Source organism: Podarcis vaucheri, assembly GCF_965113315.1.
Source record: "Podarcis vaucheri genome assembly, chromosome: 2".
Lineage (NCBI taxonomy): Eukaryota > Metazoa > Chordata > Lepidosauria > Squamata > Lacertidae > Podarcis > Podarcis vaucheri.
This window is the reverse complement of record NC_138760.1, coordinates 60,452,074-60,470,320: the sequence shown is the minus strand read 5'-3', so window position 1 is coordinate 60,470,320 and position 18,247 is coordinate 60,452,074. Positions and strand designations below refer to the sequence as shown.

General features: G+C 43.7%; 3 protein-coding genes across 5 annotated transcripts in view; 2 read left to right on the top strand and 1 right to left on the bottom strand.

Annotated features, from left to right (window-relative positions):
* Positions 1–18,247, top strand: part of LOC309527152 (uncharacterized protein) — a 42,657-nt gene that overhangs the window by 19,305 nt on the left and 5,105 nt on the right. The window contains exon 3 of the mRNA XM_082213718.1: positions 12,458–12,524. Coding sequence (XP_082069844.1) covers positions 12,458–12,524 — 67 coding nt within the window. The remainder of the gene's footprint in view (positions 1–12,457; positions 12,525–18,247) is intronic.
* Positions 667–4,671, top strand: SOWAHA (sosondowah ankyrin repeat domain family member A). The gene has a single exon (XM_082213705.1). It carries the CDS (start codon positions 780–782, stop codon positions 2,247–2,249), a length of 1,470 nt encoding a protein of 489 aa, XP_082069831.1. The 5' UTR covers positions 667–779; the 3' UTR covers positions 2,250–4,671.
* Positions 16,985–18,247, bottom strand: part of SHROOM1 (shroom family member 1) — a 48,180-nt gene continuing 46,917 nt past the window's right edge. For 2 of the 3 annotated variants that reach the window (XM_082213697.1, XM_082213696.1), the window contains one exon: positions 16,985–17,585. In XM_082213697.1, coding sequence (XP_082069823.1) covers positions 17,331–17,585 — 255 coding nt within the window. In that variant the 3' untranslated portion in view covers positions 16,985–17,330. The remainder of the gene's footprint in view (positions 17,586–18,247) is intronic. The other variant, XM_082213698.1, reaches the window with a different exon arrangement.

The window sequence follows — 18,247 nt, the reverse complement described above, 5'->3', positions numbered from 1 at the left end:
TATTCACCTAAATATGTCCTCTCCCTCTGCGGTTCTTGCTCTACCAGATATCGCTGATGGCAACTGCAGACGCGTTTAATTCTCCTTATCAGAGCATTCTATTAAAGCGTGCATAGGCAAGGTTACTACTACGAACACCCCTGAAAATATTTTCAAGGCAGCTGCACGAGCAAATAAGCGGTTCTGCCCGGCCCACGATGCCCGCCGCATTGGATACCACGCTCGATCAACGAGCTGCTGCTTTAGCTCGGTACGATGGCGATGCAGCCGTCCAACCTGCCACTGGCCACGCGGCCGCTGCTGGGAATCAATGGCAGCGAGTGTAGGAATGTTTCATTTCTGACTTGCGCGGGGAGGGGAGGGAGCCTCGCTTTTATCTTCTTCGCGTGGGATGGAACCCGAGATGCGCGCTTTGCGGGCGCAACCACTTGGGAAAGCGAGGCGGGGGTGGGGAGAGCCTTGCGGCGGTGCCTGGAAGCCGCGCTCGGCTTCGGGAGAGGCGCGCGGGGCTTCCGCCTCAGGTGTGTCCTCGCCTACAACTCCCAGGCACCTCGGCTGTGGGTGGCCTTTCCTTCTCCACTCCACCCCGCCGCGCTGCCGGCCAGCTGGGAGAGCGCCAGAGCTGCTTCTTCCCTCAGCAGAGGCGGCGGCGGCGGCGGCGGCGGCGGCAGCAGCAGCAGTAGCAGCAGCAGGTGGCTTCACCCGCCCGGGAAAGAGCGCGCGACGCCGCCGCGGACTCTCTCTCTTCCCGCGCTGCGTCTGTCCGCGCTGAGGCGGGCATGGCTGAGCCCGAGCTAAGCCAGGCTGCCGTGCTGAGCTTCCTGCGGGAGCGCGGCGGCAAGGTGCGCAATTCGGAGCTGCTGAGCCGCTTCAAGCCGCTCCTGGAAGCGCCCGGCGGGGAGCCCGAAGCCCGAGCCGCCCTCCGCGAGCAGTTTAAGCACTTCGTCAACACCGTGGCCGTCGTGAAGGAGGAAGACGGAGCGAAGTTCGTGGTGCTGAGGAAGAATTGGCGCCTGGAGGAGGCGGAAGTGAGCGCAGCGCCCGCTGGGGGGCGCTCTGGCGAGGAGGAGGAGGAGGAGGAAGGAGAGGAAGGCTCGGCCACTTTGGCGCCTGCCTGCCATGCCGGCCCAGAGGGTCCAGAGCAGGAAAGCGGGCCTGAGGCGAGCCCAGCAATGCCTGTGTCCCAGCTGAAGAGCCTGTTTCAAAAGGAGGGCATGGAGGCACCCCGAGCTCCCGGGGACCAAGACAAGTTGGCTCCCAAAGCTGCCCCCCAGAAACCCTGCATGCTGCCCGTGCGCTGTGTGCTGCCTGCCAGCGGGGCCAAGGAGCCCAAGGACCCGAGCCCTGAGCCGAAGCAGCCCGAAGTCAAAGACTGGCTCCAAGTGGGGCTCCCGGCCATCACCCCCTCGACGTCGCCTTACACGAAGAGGCGTCAGCTGGAAGAGATGGGGTCTAGCTCCCCTTACCTGAGGAGGGTGCAGAAGTCTCAGAAGGTGGGCGAGGAAGCGGACTGTCCCGCTACGACCGTCCCTTTGGAAGCCGCTGAGCACGAGTGGCTGGTGAAGGCCACAGCTGGCCAGTGGTCCCAGCAGCTTCACGGCCTGCTGCTGAGCGACAAGAACCTGGCCAGCAAAAGGGACTTCATGACCGGCTTCACCGTTCTGCACTGGGCGGCCAAGAGCGGGAACTGCGAGATGGTGGGTAAAGTCATTGAGGTGGCCGAGAAAGGTGGCACTCATGTCAACGTGAACTCCAAGTCCTACGGCGGTTATACCCCGCTCCACATCGCCGCCATACATGGGCAAGAGGAAGTCATCGCCCAGTTGGTCAGGGATTACGACGCCAACGTTCACCTGAGAGACTACAGCGGGAAGAAACCCTTTCAATATTTGAAAGAGGGCTCCTCTTTTGCAGTCAGACACCTCTTGCGGGACCCCCACCTTCACACGGTCTCTGGACACAATGCCTCCATCAAGAAGAACCCCAAAGTGGCGGCTTCCATTTTGAGTTCCACTAGTGCTGTCCTGGGGCTTTTGTCTGATGACACTGCTTTCTATGAGCTGACCAAAGGCTTAAAGAAACCGGCTACGCTCAATAAGTTCTTTAATGCAGCCTCAACCCCAAGGAGGAAGCTGAAGTCCAGAGGGACTTTCTCGTCCTATTCTTCCTTATCTGAGGCAGTGGAAGATGACCAAGAGGAAGCAACGACAAAACGCAGACCAGTTTCAGAGTTGTTTTTTGGTCACTAGGCTCTGTCTTGCTGAAATCAAAATAATATGAATACTGAAGCAGTCATGTGTTGCTTATTCTTTCACAGAAATACTTCTGCTTTTGTGTTTTTAAATGTGTTTCTCATTAGCATGTCTAATCCAGGGACTGAATGGATTCTCTATAGGGTTGTATCTGAATACCAGTTGAATTCAGTATTCCTGAATGTGATCTTTGCCTCATACATTTCACTGAAAATAGTTTTGCTCAGCAAAAATTACCCTTACTAAATCCATGTGACATTTCATGCAGGGCTTGGTTTGTGTTTTCTTTTGTTTTAGTGAGTGAGTTTAATGTGAGACCCTTATTTTGTTAGGTGATGAAAGGTACATTAAAACCAAATGAATTAAGTAACAGTGCAGTCCCAGACACGGAAGTAATACGCAAGCCAATGGGACGTATTCCCAGGTGAGTTTGTATAGGATTAAGACTCTTTCTTGGGAGTAAGGAAGTCCCATGGAAAACAATTGTCTTCCTTTTGAGGAAGCATGAATAGGATTGAGTTGCATGTCTGAAAAGGACAGGAATAAAAATGTCAATTTCAGATAGAAAGCAGTACATCTTGAAACAAACACTATGTTCAGTTCACGGCATGCACATTTTTAAAGTACAAAATGTTTCTTTTATAGCCTCTAAAAACTTCTGATCTGGGAATGAAAATCGTTTCAGGGAGGTTCTTTGCATCCCATCCATGCCTGTCAGCACAGATTAATGAGTTAATTAAAGGTAGTGCTGCCTTCCTAATGCTGTGCCATATTTAGTATTAAAAACATTGAACGTGTTCTGTAATAGTTTGCATTGGATGCAATTCTTGTGAAATCCACCTTACAGTTCAGTGAATCTGTGATCCCTATGGTTAAAAAGGAAGGAACAGTTATGCCGTAGTAAAGCTTTATTTTGGCTTTTAAAGCAGATGCCAAAAATTCAAAATGTCAATTTTTTAAATTACAGTTTTAATTATGTTTGAAAAGGGATACATAATTTTAGTGGCATGCTGGAGAGAAGGGCAGTTCATTATATTTTATACTTTCTATTAAAAATGCCTCCTAGTAAGAATTTTACTGCATGCAGAAAACAAAATATACAGTGAATTTGGAGAATCAGCTCTAGCCAACTTAAAAAGAAAAGAGAAGAAAAAGCCCTAAGCGCCTCTACCTCAGTGCTGTATTTATATTATCAACTTAAACTGCAATCCCAGCCCCACTTACCTGGGAGTAAGCACCATTGAACTCAATAGGACTCAATTCTGAGTAGGCATGGCTGAGATTGCAGGTGGAGATATGTCTTGTTTTATTCAGAGAATATGTATAATAGTTTTTGCAAACTAATGAAAAGCTGTGTGATTCTAAATGCCATAACAGTTTGACAAAATATACAAACCTCTTGTCCTCTGAGTATAACTTTTCAAAAATGTAACAAAAGGAAAAATCTATTTAGGGTACATATTTTTATATGAGGAATAGACTAATGGAAATATAGCTCTTTAAGATAGTTATTTTTATATTGTATATTATGTAAATATTGACATGTTTTGGTGTCTTTCTGGTGATGAACTTTTATGTAAACTAAGGCTGGGCATGTTAGGTGCACCATCAGCCATCATTAAACACTCAAAAGAAGTGTGCATCTCAATGACATAACTAACTTAAAATATGTCAAGTGGTAAGGCTCCGTGGGTAGTTTTTAAAAAGACATTGTGGCTCTGTGAAAATTCATTTTCGGTATGATACTCATCTTGATTTTATAATGCTCTGCATGAACTAAAAGCCTTTTGTAAATAAGGGTAATTATTGTCCCACCATTTTAAAAAAATGTATGGATGATAGTTCAGTATAAATTGATTTTAATACAATTGACTATTTAGTGGCGTTGCATGGGGACTTCTAACCTAATTCTGTGGCGAGGTTTATGGATCACTTTAAATCACAGTTACACTTAACTCCAAACAAACATTGAGCTCATAGGTTTGTTCCTGGCTTGCCGCTCATGGATTGTTTGCAAGAGACAAACCACAGTTCCAGGTTCAAACATAATGCTATGCCAAACCATTGTTTACTCTGCAGGAGCAGGGGAAAAGCAAAGTAGCTGTGATTTTAGTGCTGTGCACCAGCTTCACCCAAGCGATACATCCAGTCCCTCCTCCAAAAGTTGCAGTTTTGGGACAATTTAAATTCTGTTATTGAAGAAGCGTAGGTTCACTTCAGAAAGGATTACTGTATGATTGGTCAGTCTCACGTGTCACACATTTGCTCTCTGAATACACCAAGGGCCCAAACAGGCAATGGCTGTAACCTTTATTGATTTTTACGTCAGACTTTGGCCTAGTAAACAAAGGCCCTGTTGTGGCACGTTGGCTCTTGGAATGCTGTATCTGCCTTGCTTTAATAAACTCAATACAGTACTGCTATCTGGCTACCTATGTGTGCATATGCATAATAGTCTTTGCTAAAGTATTCCACAAGTTGTTGTAGGACTTTATCTGCTCAAGAGATGGGTAGCTAACAAATGGTTTCTGTTCCCATTCTTAGCAAATAAAAATAGCAAGCTCAATCCAGCGTAGAGCTAGGGCCAAACATTGCCAGACGTGGGTGTTTAAATCTGGGCCGGCCCCATTCACACAGAACGAGGGGAGTGAGTGCGGGTTCAGTTTTAACAGCCATTGGGCAGATGAATGAGGATTGCAAAACAACCTGCAGCTGAGCTCATTTCTTACATTAAAGGTTGGCTAAGGAGAAAAGTACTCAGAGATTTCGAATATGAGGTTTACCAGCCCCTGGCCATGTGCTCACTTTGCTGTTAAAAGTGGACCTTCTCCAAACCCCTTTCTTTGTGAAGCAGGTGTTTGTAAAAGGAACATACTTGCATACTAAAGGAAATGCAAAGACTGTTTCTCCAGCGTGACTGACTTATTAATCAAAGATGAAAATGAGTGCCATGCATATGTAACATGCATATTTCATTTGCAATATTTTATAGGTATTTTATTTTATAGGTAATTTCCAACTAAAGTTATTCCCAAAGAAGCCTTATTGAAATGAATGGATGGATATCAACGAATGTGGATATTGCCTTAGGCAAACTTTCCAAGCAACTCTGTAGTAGTTTTCCTTAAAGAAACGAGGGGTTTCTTAGAACAATGGTTATTGCCAACATTAGTCCTACTCAGAGTAGACCCATTGAAATTAGTGGACATGACTAACCTAGGCTCATTAATTTCAATCAAGCTACTCTGAATCTAACTTCATTCAGTGCAGCCCCAAACTATGTGACCAGCAGAACTATATTATCCATGTCAGCTGACACTTTTGGCATCACTGCATTTATACACCAAGTTACAGCATGCTGAGTTTTTTTTTACTAATCACATACCCATGGAAGTCATGAGAGCCTTACCAGGAAAAGAGAGAGAAAGTCTACCACTGAATAACAAATAGCATTTGGATAGCAAGTGTGCATCTCAATGACATAACTAACTTAAACTTACCTTTCAGAACACTTTTATTTTTGTTTCATTGGTTTTTCCCCATTTCCTTTACTCCACTGAAAATTTTTATTAAAATGTAAAAAAAAATAAAACATCCACTTGGATTATGTTGTAAAGTGTGGCAGGGACTTAGCAGTACAGAGAATATTCCCCCCCCTAAAGACTTTGCAACTGTATGAATCAATGATGTTATCAGATGGTTCATTACCCATTTCTAGTGAACAATGACATTAATTCACTTCAGTTATCTAAGCTGTAGTTAATTAACATAGTGAATGAGCAGTAAATAACAGCATTCTCATTATACTAGAAGTAATTGTTCTGCACAAGCAAATTATATATAACTACCACAATGGGAAGCAAAAAAACCCCCTTTATTCACAATGTCTCATGTGTTTTACTTTAGATTATAAAAGGAGCATAGCCATGAATCAGTTTGCTCCTTCTGAGCAAAGAAAATGTGTTATCAAATTGATATGGTACATATATTCTATGGTTGCAAGAAAGTAAAACATCTCATATAAGGTGTTTGCTGAATATTATGAAATGAAGTGCTCCCTTGTCTACCTAATTTTGAATGGTTTGATAGGACTTACTTCACCCTTGTAAAGGTATAGAAGATTAATGAGTCAGTGGGTAATTCAAAGGAGCAGAGTCCCAACAGAGCTTCCTTTTTATTATAAAAATGTGTGGGATTAATCTTTTGGTTCTTGCATTGACAAAGTCCTCATCAAAGCAACTAGTCATTTCCTTCAGTGTAAAGCATACAAAGAATTCAGCCTATGATTATTGAAATGTATGAGAAAATACTTGTCCTATTACCCAAGGTAATTGTTTTGTCATGCTGATAATAACATAAACTCTCCCACTGCAGGTTAGTAATGTAACAATCCTATGCTCATATTACATCAGGACATATTGCACTGGAGGTACAATACTGCTTACACCAGCAGAATACCCCCCCCCCCCCAATATCCAAAGTGTGTGCACAGCTTCAGAAGGAACGAGAAAAACGCAGAACTAGAAAATGGAAAAATTGAATTGAAATTTCCCGCAGAGTCCAAACCTCTCGTGGCAACCAGTCAGGACTGTATGAATAATACCCACAAGCTGCCCACGCATGAAGCTCCAGGGAGGGGGCCCCAGCACGTACCCTTACATCACAACCACACAAGGATGCCACAGTGCCCCACTCCAGCCATCTCAGTGACTCTGCAACAACCATTCTGAATTTGTAGGCAGAGCACATCTTGTCACCAGGCCATAAACATGCTTTTCCTGAGGCCTAACTTTGCAAGGTGCCCACACCCAGCTACCACAGACTAAAGTTCAGTTAGGTGTAGGTGTTTACCTTTGTCCTCTAAAGAAATGAAAATATGGTTGTGCAGAATTGAAATGAAGTCTAAATGTGCAACTTCTGGTCTTGGCTTAAAGATTCTATCACTAGATGTGTAAGACTCCTTAAGCTACTGTGGCCCATTTATGGACTAAGGAGTGAGAGCTGGACCATAAAGAAGGCTGATCGCCGAAGAATTAATGCTTTTGAATTGTGGTGCTGGAGGAGACTCTTGAGAGTCCCACGGACTGCAAGAAGATCAGACCTATCCATTCTTAAGGAAATCAGCCCTGAGTGCTCACTGGAAGGACAGATAGTGAAGCTGAGGCTACAATACTTTGGCCACCTCATGAGCAGAGAAGACTCCCTGGAAAAGACCCTGATGTTGGGAAAGACGGAGGGCACAAGGAGAAGGGGACGACAGAGAACGAGATGGTTGGACACTGTTCTCGAAGCTCCCAGCATGAGTTTGACCAAACTGCGGGAGGCAGTGGAAGACAGGAGTGCCTGGCGTGCTCTGGTCACGAAGAGTCGGACATGACTAAACGACTAAACAACAACAAAGGATTTCTCAACATAATGAGGAAGGAAGTGTGGCAGGGATTCAGGTTTGGGGTTTAGTCTTCCAAGGGATTCGGAATGTGGTGCATTCTGTTGACTAGTATCTCTTTTAAAAACCAGTTTAGAAGGGAAACTAACTTTAATGCAAGCATAAACATCCTTTTGCTTGTAAATGCTCAACTCTGAATTGGAACCACACATTTCACAGATGAACATGGTTTAGTGTTTAGGATTTATTAGTGTAGCTTTCAACATACTTGTTTTAAGTTTAGTTTTCTTTTAAAAATCTGATGGGGTGGAATTCAACATTGCGATCTTCCAGCTGCTCCATTGTACATTGCAGCTTGACAGATAGAACAGTCCCCTTCCTCCCCTCAAGTGCTGTTCTGGGTGGGTTCTAATAATCCCCAAAACTAATTATAGGGGGTACAGGAAGTGTGCAGGTGATAGGAGAAGGTGGGGGGGGGGCAAAGCCCTGTTGTGCAAGCTCCTTACACAGAGCTTCCATGGATGAGGCTTGGTTAGGTAACTCCTGCTCAGTTTGTTTAAAAACATACTGCAACAGAAGCTTTTAAAAAATTAAGAACTAATATACTTTTTTTTTAAAAGCAACTCAGATTTTAAAAAATAATTGTGTTTCAATCAGATCGTCTGTGCAGCCCTTATGAGTATTTTGTAAACACACAAAGAATCATGTTGCACAACTTCTGCAAATGATGGCAGCTTGCCATTTCCCCTTCAGTTGTTTCTACCCTGGCTCTGCAGGTACTCTGAGATCTGGTTACTTTCTGCACTTCGTTGAAGATGAAAAATAGCTGTATATGATTGTGGACCCCTGTTTTGAATAATGGGAGAGAAAAACATGAAAGATTGCAGTGCTACTTCTATGAAAACATTGTTTTAATTCACTATGTGCATAGATTTTGTTTTCTCTGGCCCTCGCTCTATGTATTGCTTTTCTGGCTACATTGACCTACATTCCCTTGGTCTGCTTTGTTGTTTGATTTGCATGTGAATCTAAGTAAAGCCGGGCACCGTGACAGCAATTGATGTTTCCAGGGCCAATGCAGTAATGAAGAAACCTCTAAATGAGGATCTTCACAGGATGCCCTTGGTGCAGGCCATTGGCTAGGCACAATGTAGTAATTGTCTGCAGTGAAAACAGATGAGCATGTGCATCCTCTGCCCCCATTTAGCAGGGACAGACCCTGCTTATGATGCTGAGGTTAGTTACTGCTTCCGTTTCCTGGGTCCTGCCCCTGATTAATCACTGGCCCTACTTTTCACTTTGTGGGATGCCTTCTTATAATGGCTAAAGTTATTGTTTGTCTTTTTCTCTTAAGTGCACCTGCGAGTTTGCAGTCTATGATCCACGCAACTGAAATTTTAGAGGAGATAGGAGACCAAAGGTTGGTTTGTATAATAGAGAGCAGCAGAACTGCCAGTAGTAAAAGAGAGAACCCAAAGAAAAACGATACGTGAGGCATATGTTGTAGAGTGTGAAGATAGAAAACAGTCTCTGAAGCTGTACCCACAGTTTGCCAGTGGCTAAGCAGAAGATACAGTATTCAAAGTGAAACCAGATGGTTGTTCTTCTGTCCCCCAAGCAGATGTGTTTTATATTGCTCTGATACAGAACAATACTCTGCATAGGTAATTTGAACATTCAAAATCCACATTGAAATATAATTTGCAGAATTTTCACCTTTAAGCTAAGAGTTAGCTCAAAGTTTTACCACTGCTGGCAATGGGGTGGAGGGAATTTATGGACTTGGTTGGACCCTGGGGAGCTATTTTAGGAATTCGGGATCTGGTTTTGCTTCAGAACCAGCACTGCCTCCCTGTGTGATTGCTGCTGTGCGTCTTTTCAGTTTGTGCAGTTATAAATTAACAGGGCCACAGCCAGAATCCATGTCTTGGCCTGGTGCATTAAAGGGAAGGGTGTGGAGGGTTTGCACGTGCAAATTAACTCTGGAGTCTCCGGAATGCGAAACCAAATCTGGGGAGCTGCACACACACAGATCTCACTGCAACACAGCTGCTCACGGGAGCAACCAGAAGGGCTTTGAACTTTGCAGAAGGTGAGACAGTAGCTTAGGCCTGGGAAAGTCCAAATGCACAGGTTATAGTTGCTGTGTAGGTGGTCATTTATGCATCACACACACAAAAGGACAACAAAAGAGAGTATCTATTTTTAAAGAGACAAAAATGCATCTGCTAATGTTTTGTGTATGGCTGTAACTCGGAATTAATTACTATAATTTAAATAGAAATACAGTACATCTCACCATACTAAGATGGTTACCAGGCGACCTGTGTTCCTGTTCATTCTGCCACCCAGTTGCAACCTACTGCTGACCAACTGCTCTCCCTCTTTATGATTCTTTAGCTGGGGTTTGGGCCAGACAGCATTTCCAACTTTACCTTGTAAAGTAGAACACATGGCCTGCTGGCTGTGTGCTTGGGGAATCTGAATGGAGCCAGGATGCCACATGAGAAGGGGTTTCAGTGCAAGGGGGCATCCCATGTCACAGTGTGGGTCGCGACTCCTTTATTTCCTTAGAGTCATGAAGCTTTAGAGATCCAGATGAAGAAGAGCCCAGACACAATGGAATGCACACTCCTCAATTTTTGGGCATGTGAGAGCACAGTCCCCTCCAAAGCACCTATGCTTTGATTTGCATGGGAGTGTGTCCGCGGAAGACCTCAGTGGGCCTGCACTTGGAACCAGAAGTCACAATTTGCACTGGTGGTTCATAAATACTGTTTCAGATGGAATAATTGAGGTTTGGTTTTGGTGAGAATGGGTGCAAGCTTAACTGATCTATCGGTTTCTGCTTCTTCATGTTTATCATATTTATCACGGACTTCTAAAAACTGAAGCTTTCCCCAGATTGGAACAAGCTTCTTGACACTTTCACATGTCAGTTTATTTCTTGATTTGGTGTGAGTATTTCCAAACATAGAACAGTTTTTCACAAGCTGCAGGAGGAATCTGAAGCAGACAAGAAGCCAGAGGAGTCGGAGGCTGTATTGTGCAAAGGCCTTGCCGCCATGTTGCAGGAGGGTGTTTTTGGCAGAATCCTGGACTGCATGCCTGACCCAAATACCTGAAGATGTTGTATCAGCAACATTTGAAAGTACTTTTCCAGCCCCAAGCCCCAAGTGTGCTGCTTGTTTTGTAATTCAATCAAACACAGCACCAGTGATATCATCATTTTGATTTCTGCCTTTGAATCTTGGATGTAACAAATCTGCAGCAGCACAACTTAGTAACCTGAAGGCTGTGGTTGTATTATGGGCTTCTGCTGTGCTGTACACAGATATATTTTATACAGGATGTAGCAATATCATCAGAGAGCTAGGCTTAGTTCACTGGGAGAGCGCATGTTTTACATCCAAAAGGCCAATTCCTGGCATCTCCAGATAGGGCCAGGAATGCTCCCTGCTTGTAGAAAAAAACAGGAGATCTAATGCTAGTCAGCAAAAGAAGATACTGAGCTGGGGGGGGGGCAGTGGTTTGACTCTCTATAATGCCGCTCTCTACTTTACATTCTTCCTAATTGCTCTTCGGCAAGAGAGCTGTGAGGCTGTGCTTTGCTCGTGAGCCAGAGAGATTTTAGCACATAGATGCCTAACTTCTCTCACATCCCACCAAGATTACCATTATATAAAAAAGTGCACATGTCTAGTTCATTATGTTCTCCATGGAGGAATTATATTTGGTACTTCACACAGTATAATAAGATTTTGAAGGCTAAGACTTGTACGGCTCACTGAAGGGTTTTAATCTTCCATTCTACGGCTACTTTGCAGAGAACTATGAAAAGGATAAGAGTGAGCCACAAAGCATTTATCACACAGTGCGCCTGCACACAGCTCTCTGTTGCTGATGGGCATAGAAAGCTTTATCTGGAGACCCATGATGGGAGAGAGAAAGACTTACGCAGGCAGTGTCCTAATGGAGGCAATGCATCTGTGTCTGAATCTGTGCTGTATCTCCACAGTATGCACATGGGATGAAAGCTCCTCCTTAGAAAAACTAGATGACAGCGGAAGGGGCTCACTATAGCCATTCCCCAGACTGGTTTTCCATTTGTAGTATTTTTTTTAAAAAAATATCTGTACAAAGAAGCATTTCATTATGTTACTTCCCATTTTCAATCTGCCCAGACATTGATTAAACTCCTTGGTGAAATTCAACATTACAGTCTCCATTTTAGACTCTAGAGGGGTGACTTCAGTTTATATAATTACACAGAGTTAACAAACTATCCCTATATGTAGGAGACAAAGTAGACTACACTTCCCATGGTCAGAACCCTGTAAAAGTTTGTCTAAAATAGAAAAGACCACTTTCAAGAGTTAAAATCATTGGCAGGGATGTAATGACACTTGTAATGTGGAATCAACTATGGTAATTATGGATATATAACAGATGGGCAATGGTAAAAGATGCAGTGAATTTAATCTTAAATCTAGAACCCATGGAGGAAGGGAAGGAGATCCGAAGGTTCAAAAGAACCTTTTATTTTAATGTTTGAAATGGTTAAAGTTAAAATGTGTAAAATTGTGAAAAAACGAATAATAATAATAAAGTTTAACTAAAATAGTTGTGTGTTCATGCCCTAGTCTCACCTACCGGACATTGCAAGATGGGTACAGCATGGCAAAACTGCAGTTTCTAAACCTACTATGGTACTAAGCACTAGCAATCAGCACCTGGTCCCACAGTCTCACTTTCCACCATGTTGCTCCAAGTTACATTTGAGAATGCAGCTAATACAAAACTCTGTGCATTTTTGCAGATACTCACCCGTTACCTCAAGAATAGAGCAACAAGCAGGAATTCTACAGAGGCCAGTCATTTTTAAGGTAAGACCTTAGCCTAGCCTCCACAGGAGACCGTGTGCTCTGGATTATGATTGCTTTCAAAGGCCATCTTAAGGGAACACCAACTAAACTGATTTGCGTGTGAATTTGTGAGTATACCAGTTCACACATGCTATTGTCTGGAAAATCGTAATACCTTCAAGTACCGTGGCACATTGGTACTTGAACAGCTTGGCTCCCAAACAAATCAGCTCCCGAACACCGCAAACCTAGAAGTGTGTGTTGTTATGGTTTGCGAACATTTTTGGGAAGCCAAACGTCCAACATGGCTTCCGCGGCTTCCAGTTGGGTGCAGGAAGCTCCTGCAGCCAATCGGAAGCCACGCCTTGGTTTTCGAACTGTTTCTGGAGTCGAAAGGACTCCCGGAACGGATTAAGTTTGAGAACCGAAGTACCAACTGTACCTGCCACTCGAGCGCACTTTCAATCATTCCCACTTTTCCCCTCCCACCCTCCCCTTTCCACACAGGTGCTTCCTAATGTAAAAAACAGCGCCAGCATATTCCTTGGGGTCCTGCTCTGCCTCTTACCCGCTCACCTGCTTCCCATTCCTGCCTGTATGTGTGCTTCCCCCTCCCCATCTCACTTGTTACTATTTCTACGCCCACCTCTCCTGCTATTGCCTGCACTGCACTTTGTTTTATCAGAATTATGAAACCTTACATAACCAGAAAGCACTCTCTCTTGACACCTACTTTTCAGCTCTGAGTTACCTTGGCGCTCTAAGAGAAAAGGCGCGCATGAATAATAAGTGACTATTCCCAGGCTGCTTGCAGATCCTGTGGGATGGAAGTAGCGATGGAACGCATCGATTTCTTTATATAGTTTTTGAAATGTGTGTAATAACTGAGCCAGCTGGTTAAGCCGCTTGAGCAAAAGGGGAGGTTACAGTCCCCTGTAGCTTTGCAAACCAGTAATTTTCCAGTTCTTTGAACAGGCTGTGGAATGCAAGATCTAAAGAGCTCGGTTGCTTAATCTAATGCATATTTGGCTATCATGGCTGAAGGCAGGGGGGTGAACATTTAGCAATTTGTGGCTGCTGTCTTAACCTTCCACCTATGACCCATGATTATCTTATGTTAAGTCAAGTACTATGAGACGGGGGAGGGAGGGGGAAGATAATTGTATCATTTGCAGGGGTGGAACTGCACTATATGGGTATATGGAATTTTAACATCTTGCTGATCTAAGTCCATAGCAGCCTCTACAAATTTGTCTATTTGACTGTGATAGTTGGTGTGTGAACCTACATTCAGTGTGTGTGTGTGTGTGTGTGTGTGTGTGTGTGTGAGAGAGAGAGAGAGAGAGAGAGAGAGAGAGAGAGAGACAGCCTTGTAGGTGGGGATGCTTGAGGAATTAAATCTTTCTCAAATTCAGATGTGAACTGATCTGCTCCTCCACCTCCTCCTCCTCCTGAGCTGAAGTGTAGATGGGAACAAGAGGTAGCCTTCAGATTTGGCCCTTCTCCAGATTTTGCAGTGCAGCTCTTGGCAAAAACAACATCTCAAAAATGTGCATTTTAAGAGAAATTATATTTAGAGATGTGCAGAAAATATGCTCAAAAATTATAGAGTTGTATAATCTTTAAAGGCAAATTTATGTATGGATTAAAAATAGAAAACCATAAACCAACGTGGACATAGGATGGAAGGCATTTATGAATAAGCACGGGAAAAGTGACACAAACTGCAAATATTCTGACCCCTTATCTGTACCTATTTCCAGGCTTCCTGGAAACAAGTTGATGAACTAGATCAGGGTGAGGAAACTCAGGCAAAGCAGGATGTTTAATACTAAATATGGTGTTGTAAGGTAGGGTTCCCATATTTCAAACACTGAAAATCAGGACAGGAAAGTTGTTGAGCTAAATATTGTGTTTCTTCTCTTTCTCTATGTGTGCTGTGTCTACCCTTTTCTGTACCTGTAGACTGCAGCATGTAGCAACTGGCCGGTTTGATTCACAGCTACTGGGCTATACAACAGTGCAGAAAAAAAGGTCATAGTCACTTGGTGTAACAGTAATGTGAGGAACAAGGAAAAGGATCTGTTGCTGCCACTAGAAGGTGCTCATTCACCAGTGCAGGGGATATGTAAATGCACAGCCTCCAACAAATGACAGAGACAAAAGTACCTCAAATGCAAGTGTCTTGTGGTACAGGGGTTAGCATGCTTGGAGTTCAGTATTCCCAGAGATGTACTCCTAAGATGATGTGACACTAGGGCAGAGGAATTAGCTGCAGAGCATAGCCAGTTGTAATAACATCTGCACAGGTTCCAGGCCTCATTGAACGCAATGGAGCTTATATCTCTGTGTTTAGGACTGTGCTGCTGCAGCTAAGGGCTCATCCAGACTTCCACTTGCTCTGCCTCTTTCCCCTGAGAAAACCCAATCTTCAGAGCTAAATCGGAGCAAACATTGATTGGGTTTTCTCCAGATGGATGTTTGCTCTGATTTAGCACTAAAGAGCAGGTTTCCTGGGGGAAAGCAGCAGGTCAAAGGCAAAACCACTCAGATACATGCCTAGAAAGCATGGGACAAGCAGAAAACTGCTCTGACCCATGGTTTATAAGCACAGGACAAGTGGGAGTGTGGACAAGACCAAAGGCTGTGGCTCAAAATGCAGCTGGATTGTTCTTTCTCTCAGTTTGGATCAAAGCTGGTTTGGGGTGAAATGCATTAAAATGCAGTATTTCGTAAGAAACAATAGAATAGATGCAAGATTAGATATGGTTTGTGGCTAACATGTGCCCACCACTTCCCAAACAGGCAGTGGGAGCGCATAGGATGCAGGGGTCAGGAAGGTTCTCGCTGAGAAGGTGGCTTGGTTTGGGGGTGGCTCGTGGGCTGGTTAAACGACTGGTTAAACAAGTGGCCCACGGGCCTTAGGTTGCAGACCCCTGGCCTAAGTCATGGGCAAGTTTTCAGTTGTTAATTGCAACTGTGATGGGCAAAAGGGTTTCCTTGGAACTGAGCTTAATGTCAGGGATACTAGCTCTTTCTCCTACACAGTATCTCAGGTTGTTGATTATAAGAGCAAAGGCTATTACCTCTGATAGTAAATCCAGATCCGAAAGGTAGCCCCTTTGCTCATCCCAACTGCAATTAAGCACTGGAAACTTGCAGTGTTCCTTTCTCTGGTTTAAGGAACCAACTGACCCTTCTGATTTTGTTGGACTTGCAACTTCCATCTGCCCCAAACCACCACAGCCATTGGTCAGGGATGATGGGAGCTGTACTCCAACAACATTATGTTCCCCATCCTAGTCTTGAACTGATCGTTCTAGTCCACCGGTTCTGTCCTTTTCTCATTCAGCACCCTTTCCTTGTCCTTCAGTTAGACAAAGGCAGTTAAAGTAACCGACAAATGTGCAAATGCTGGTGGGTGTTTGAAAGGAAGATGTGGCAAAACAATTCATAACATAGCATATGGCCAGTTGGAAGAGTACATTCCCTGGAGCTGTATATTGCACCAAACCCTGTGTTTTTGAGTTACTTGGTTTTTGTTTAATTATTTTTAAATACCTATAAATGCCATGTGTATTTATTTACCCCACTCTGATTTTTATGTTGCAATTGGAGAGGAAAGATCCTTGCATCAGAGAAAATGAGCATTTTGATATATCAATCATTGTAAAATGTATTAAACACAACCAACATTTGGAATAGATTAGCCGAGTGGAAAGTTATGCCCTCTACACCCAACAATCTATAGTGACAAAGTTGGGTTTTGGCCAAGGCCAGCAGAGAGGCACTCTAAAAGTGTTATCATTTCCATTTTGCACAGAGTATTCAAGAAGATCAGATTCAGCTTAAGAGAATTATTAGGCAATGACCTGCCTCTTCCACATTGCGGGGGTGGGGTGGGGTGGAGCATTGAGGGTGCTCTGGTCAAGAACTGTCAAATCCCTGGAGCCAGCACCCATCAGAACAGACCAATGGTTGGACCCAGTATAAGGCGGCAGCTTATGTCTGTTGCTTCTTAAGGAATGAATGTTATAATTAAATGGAATGCTGTCCAGAAAAATTCATTCATAGGATACCAATTATTTCATATAAAATCTGGGTACATATTTTGAAAAAGATATGGCTGTATATGGGGAATTGCAAAGAATTTTAAGCACACCTAGTAAGAGTAAGGTAGGGGAGCCAGGCAGGTGGAAAGGGGTATTCCTCCACATCCTGCACACCCACGTTCCGAAGAAACAATTCTAGTACTTGAATAGCTCCAGGCTGGGTTTTATGACTGTTTCATAGAGCCCAGAGTTATTGGCCCTGCAAGCTGCTCCCTTTGTTAGAAGGAAGCCCTGTGGTTAAACTAGAAAAGGAGTTTGTTAAAAGGCCTGCAAGTGTTGTGCCACAGAGTTGGTGCTATGGCGTTTCACATTTAAACATGAACGTTGCCTGTCAATTAAATACCCACTCCATCCAGAAAGAGGAAAACGTTTTATGATACTTATATATTCTTTATTGGGATGATGTCAGTCTGGAAACAGACCAGCAGTCTTCAGGAAAGAAAAACAGCGCACCAGCTCATTAATGAAAGGCAATACACACTGCATCAGTCATTCCAAGATAAAATGCATTGCCACCTACAATTAAGGTTTTGTCACTTTCTCCTAAAAATGTTTGCCTGGGCCAATTAAGCCCTTGTCAGCACTGAGGCACGGAGATGCCTATGTGAAGTCACCAAACACAGCCTTGCTCCTTTCTTAAATGTTTCCATGGATACAGATGGAGTTCTAGCACAGTCGCTCCATTCATGAAACCAAGTGGCCTGCTAATATGGCTTTAAGTAGGAATACTCTTCTCCAACCTCTCCAGTTTCTCTTCAAGAAACTTAATCTGCTCCTCAAGGTCCTTCTGTTCAATCAATAGTGACGTCTTTTCCTGTACAAAGTGCTTGTAGTCCTGAAGCTGTGTTTCAGTCATGTATTTGGAAAGAATACCCGACACCACCCTTTCTCTCCGATCCAGATTCTCTTTCAGGTCCTTCGCATCCTCCCGCTGCCTGGACAAGAGTCTGTGCCGCTCTTTTAATGACTGCTAAAGACAACGAAAACAACTCAGAAATTAGTGTGCGAACATTATAACATGCAACGAATATTTCCTTCTGTCCTGTAGTCAGTCAACTGGTCCTCCTGACACTTCGTGTTTAGAACTTGCATTGTATTTTAACAAAATCGGAAATGATTCCTATCATGCCCTAAATTAATCTACCATGAATCTGAGTGTGGATCGTGGCCAGAGAATGCACACGGATGCCTATTTATTCATAATATTTATTATCTGCTCTTCGTTACGAAAAGTAATACCAGAGCAAGTTACATAAAAACAGCAGAGACTCTGTGTAATTGTAATTTATTATTTGTACCCCGCCCATCTGGCTGGGTTTCAATATGGCTCATGTTAACTGTGGTGTATTTTATGGACCCAAGAAGTGACAGAAATGTGATCGGAGCAAACAAGTGGATTTTACCAACATCATTGAAGTTGCAGAATGATCCCTCATCCCCAAATATTTGTGCTTGTCTGACCAGGTACAGCTTATGGTGGAAAGACTGGCTGAGGATCAAATTAAATTTAACACACAGTAAATGTATGAACAGTTTCTTGCCAGCCTGAGGGTGCAGTAGAGACAAGGCTGCAAAACATTACCCATCCCTAGCTGCTTCCCTGTTCTTTCTTTCTTTCTTTCTTTCTTTCTT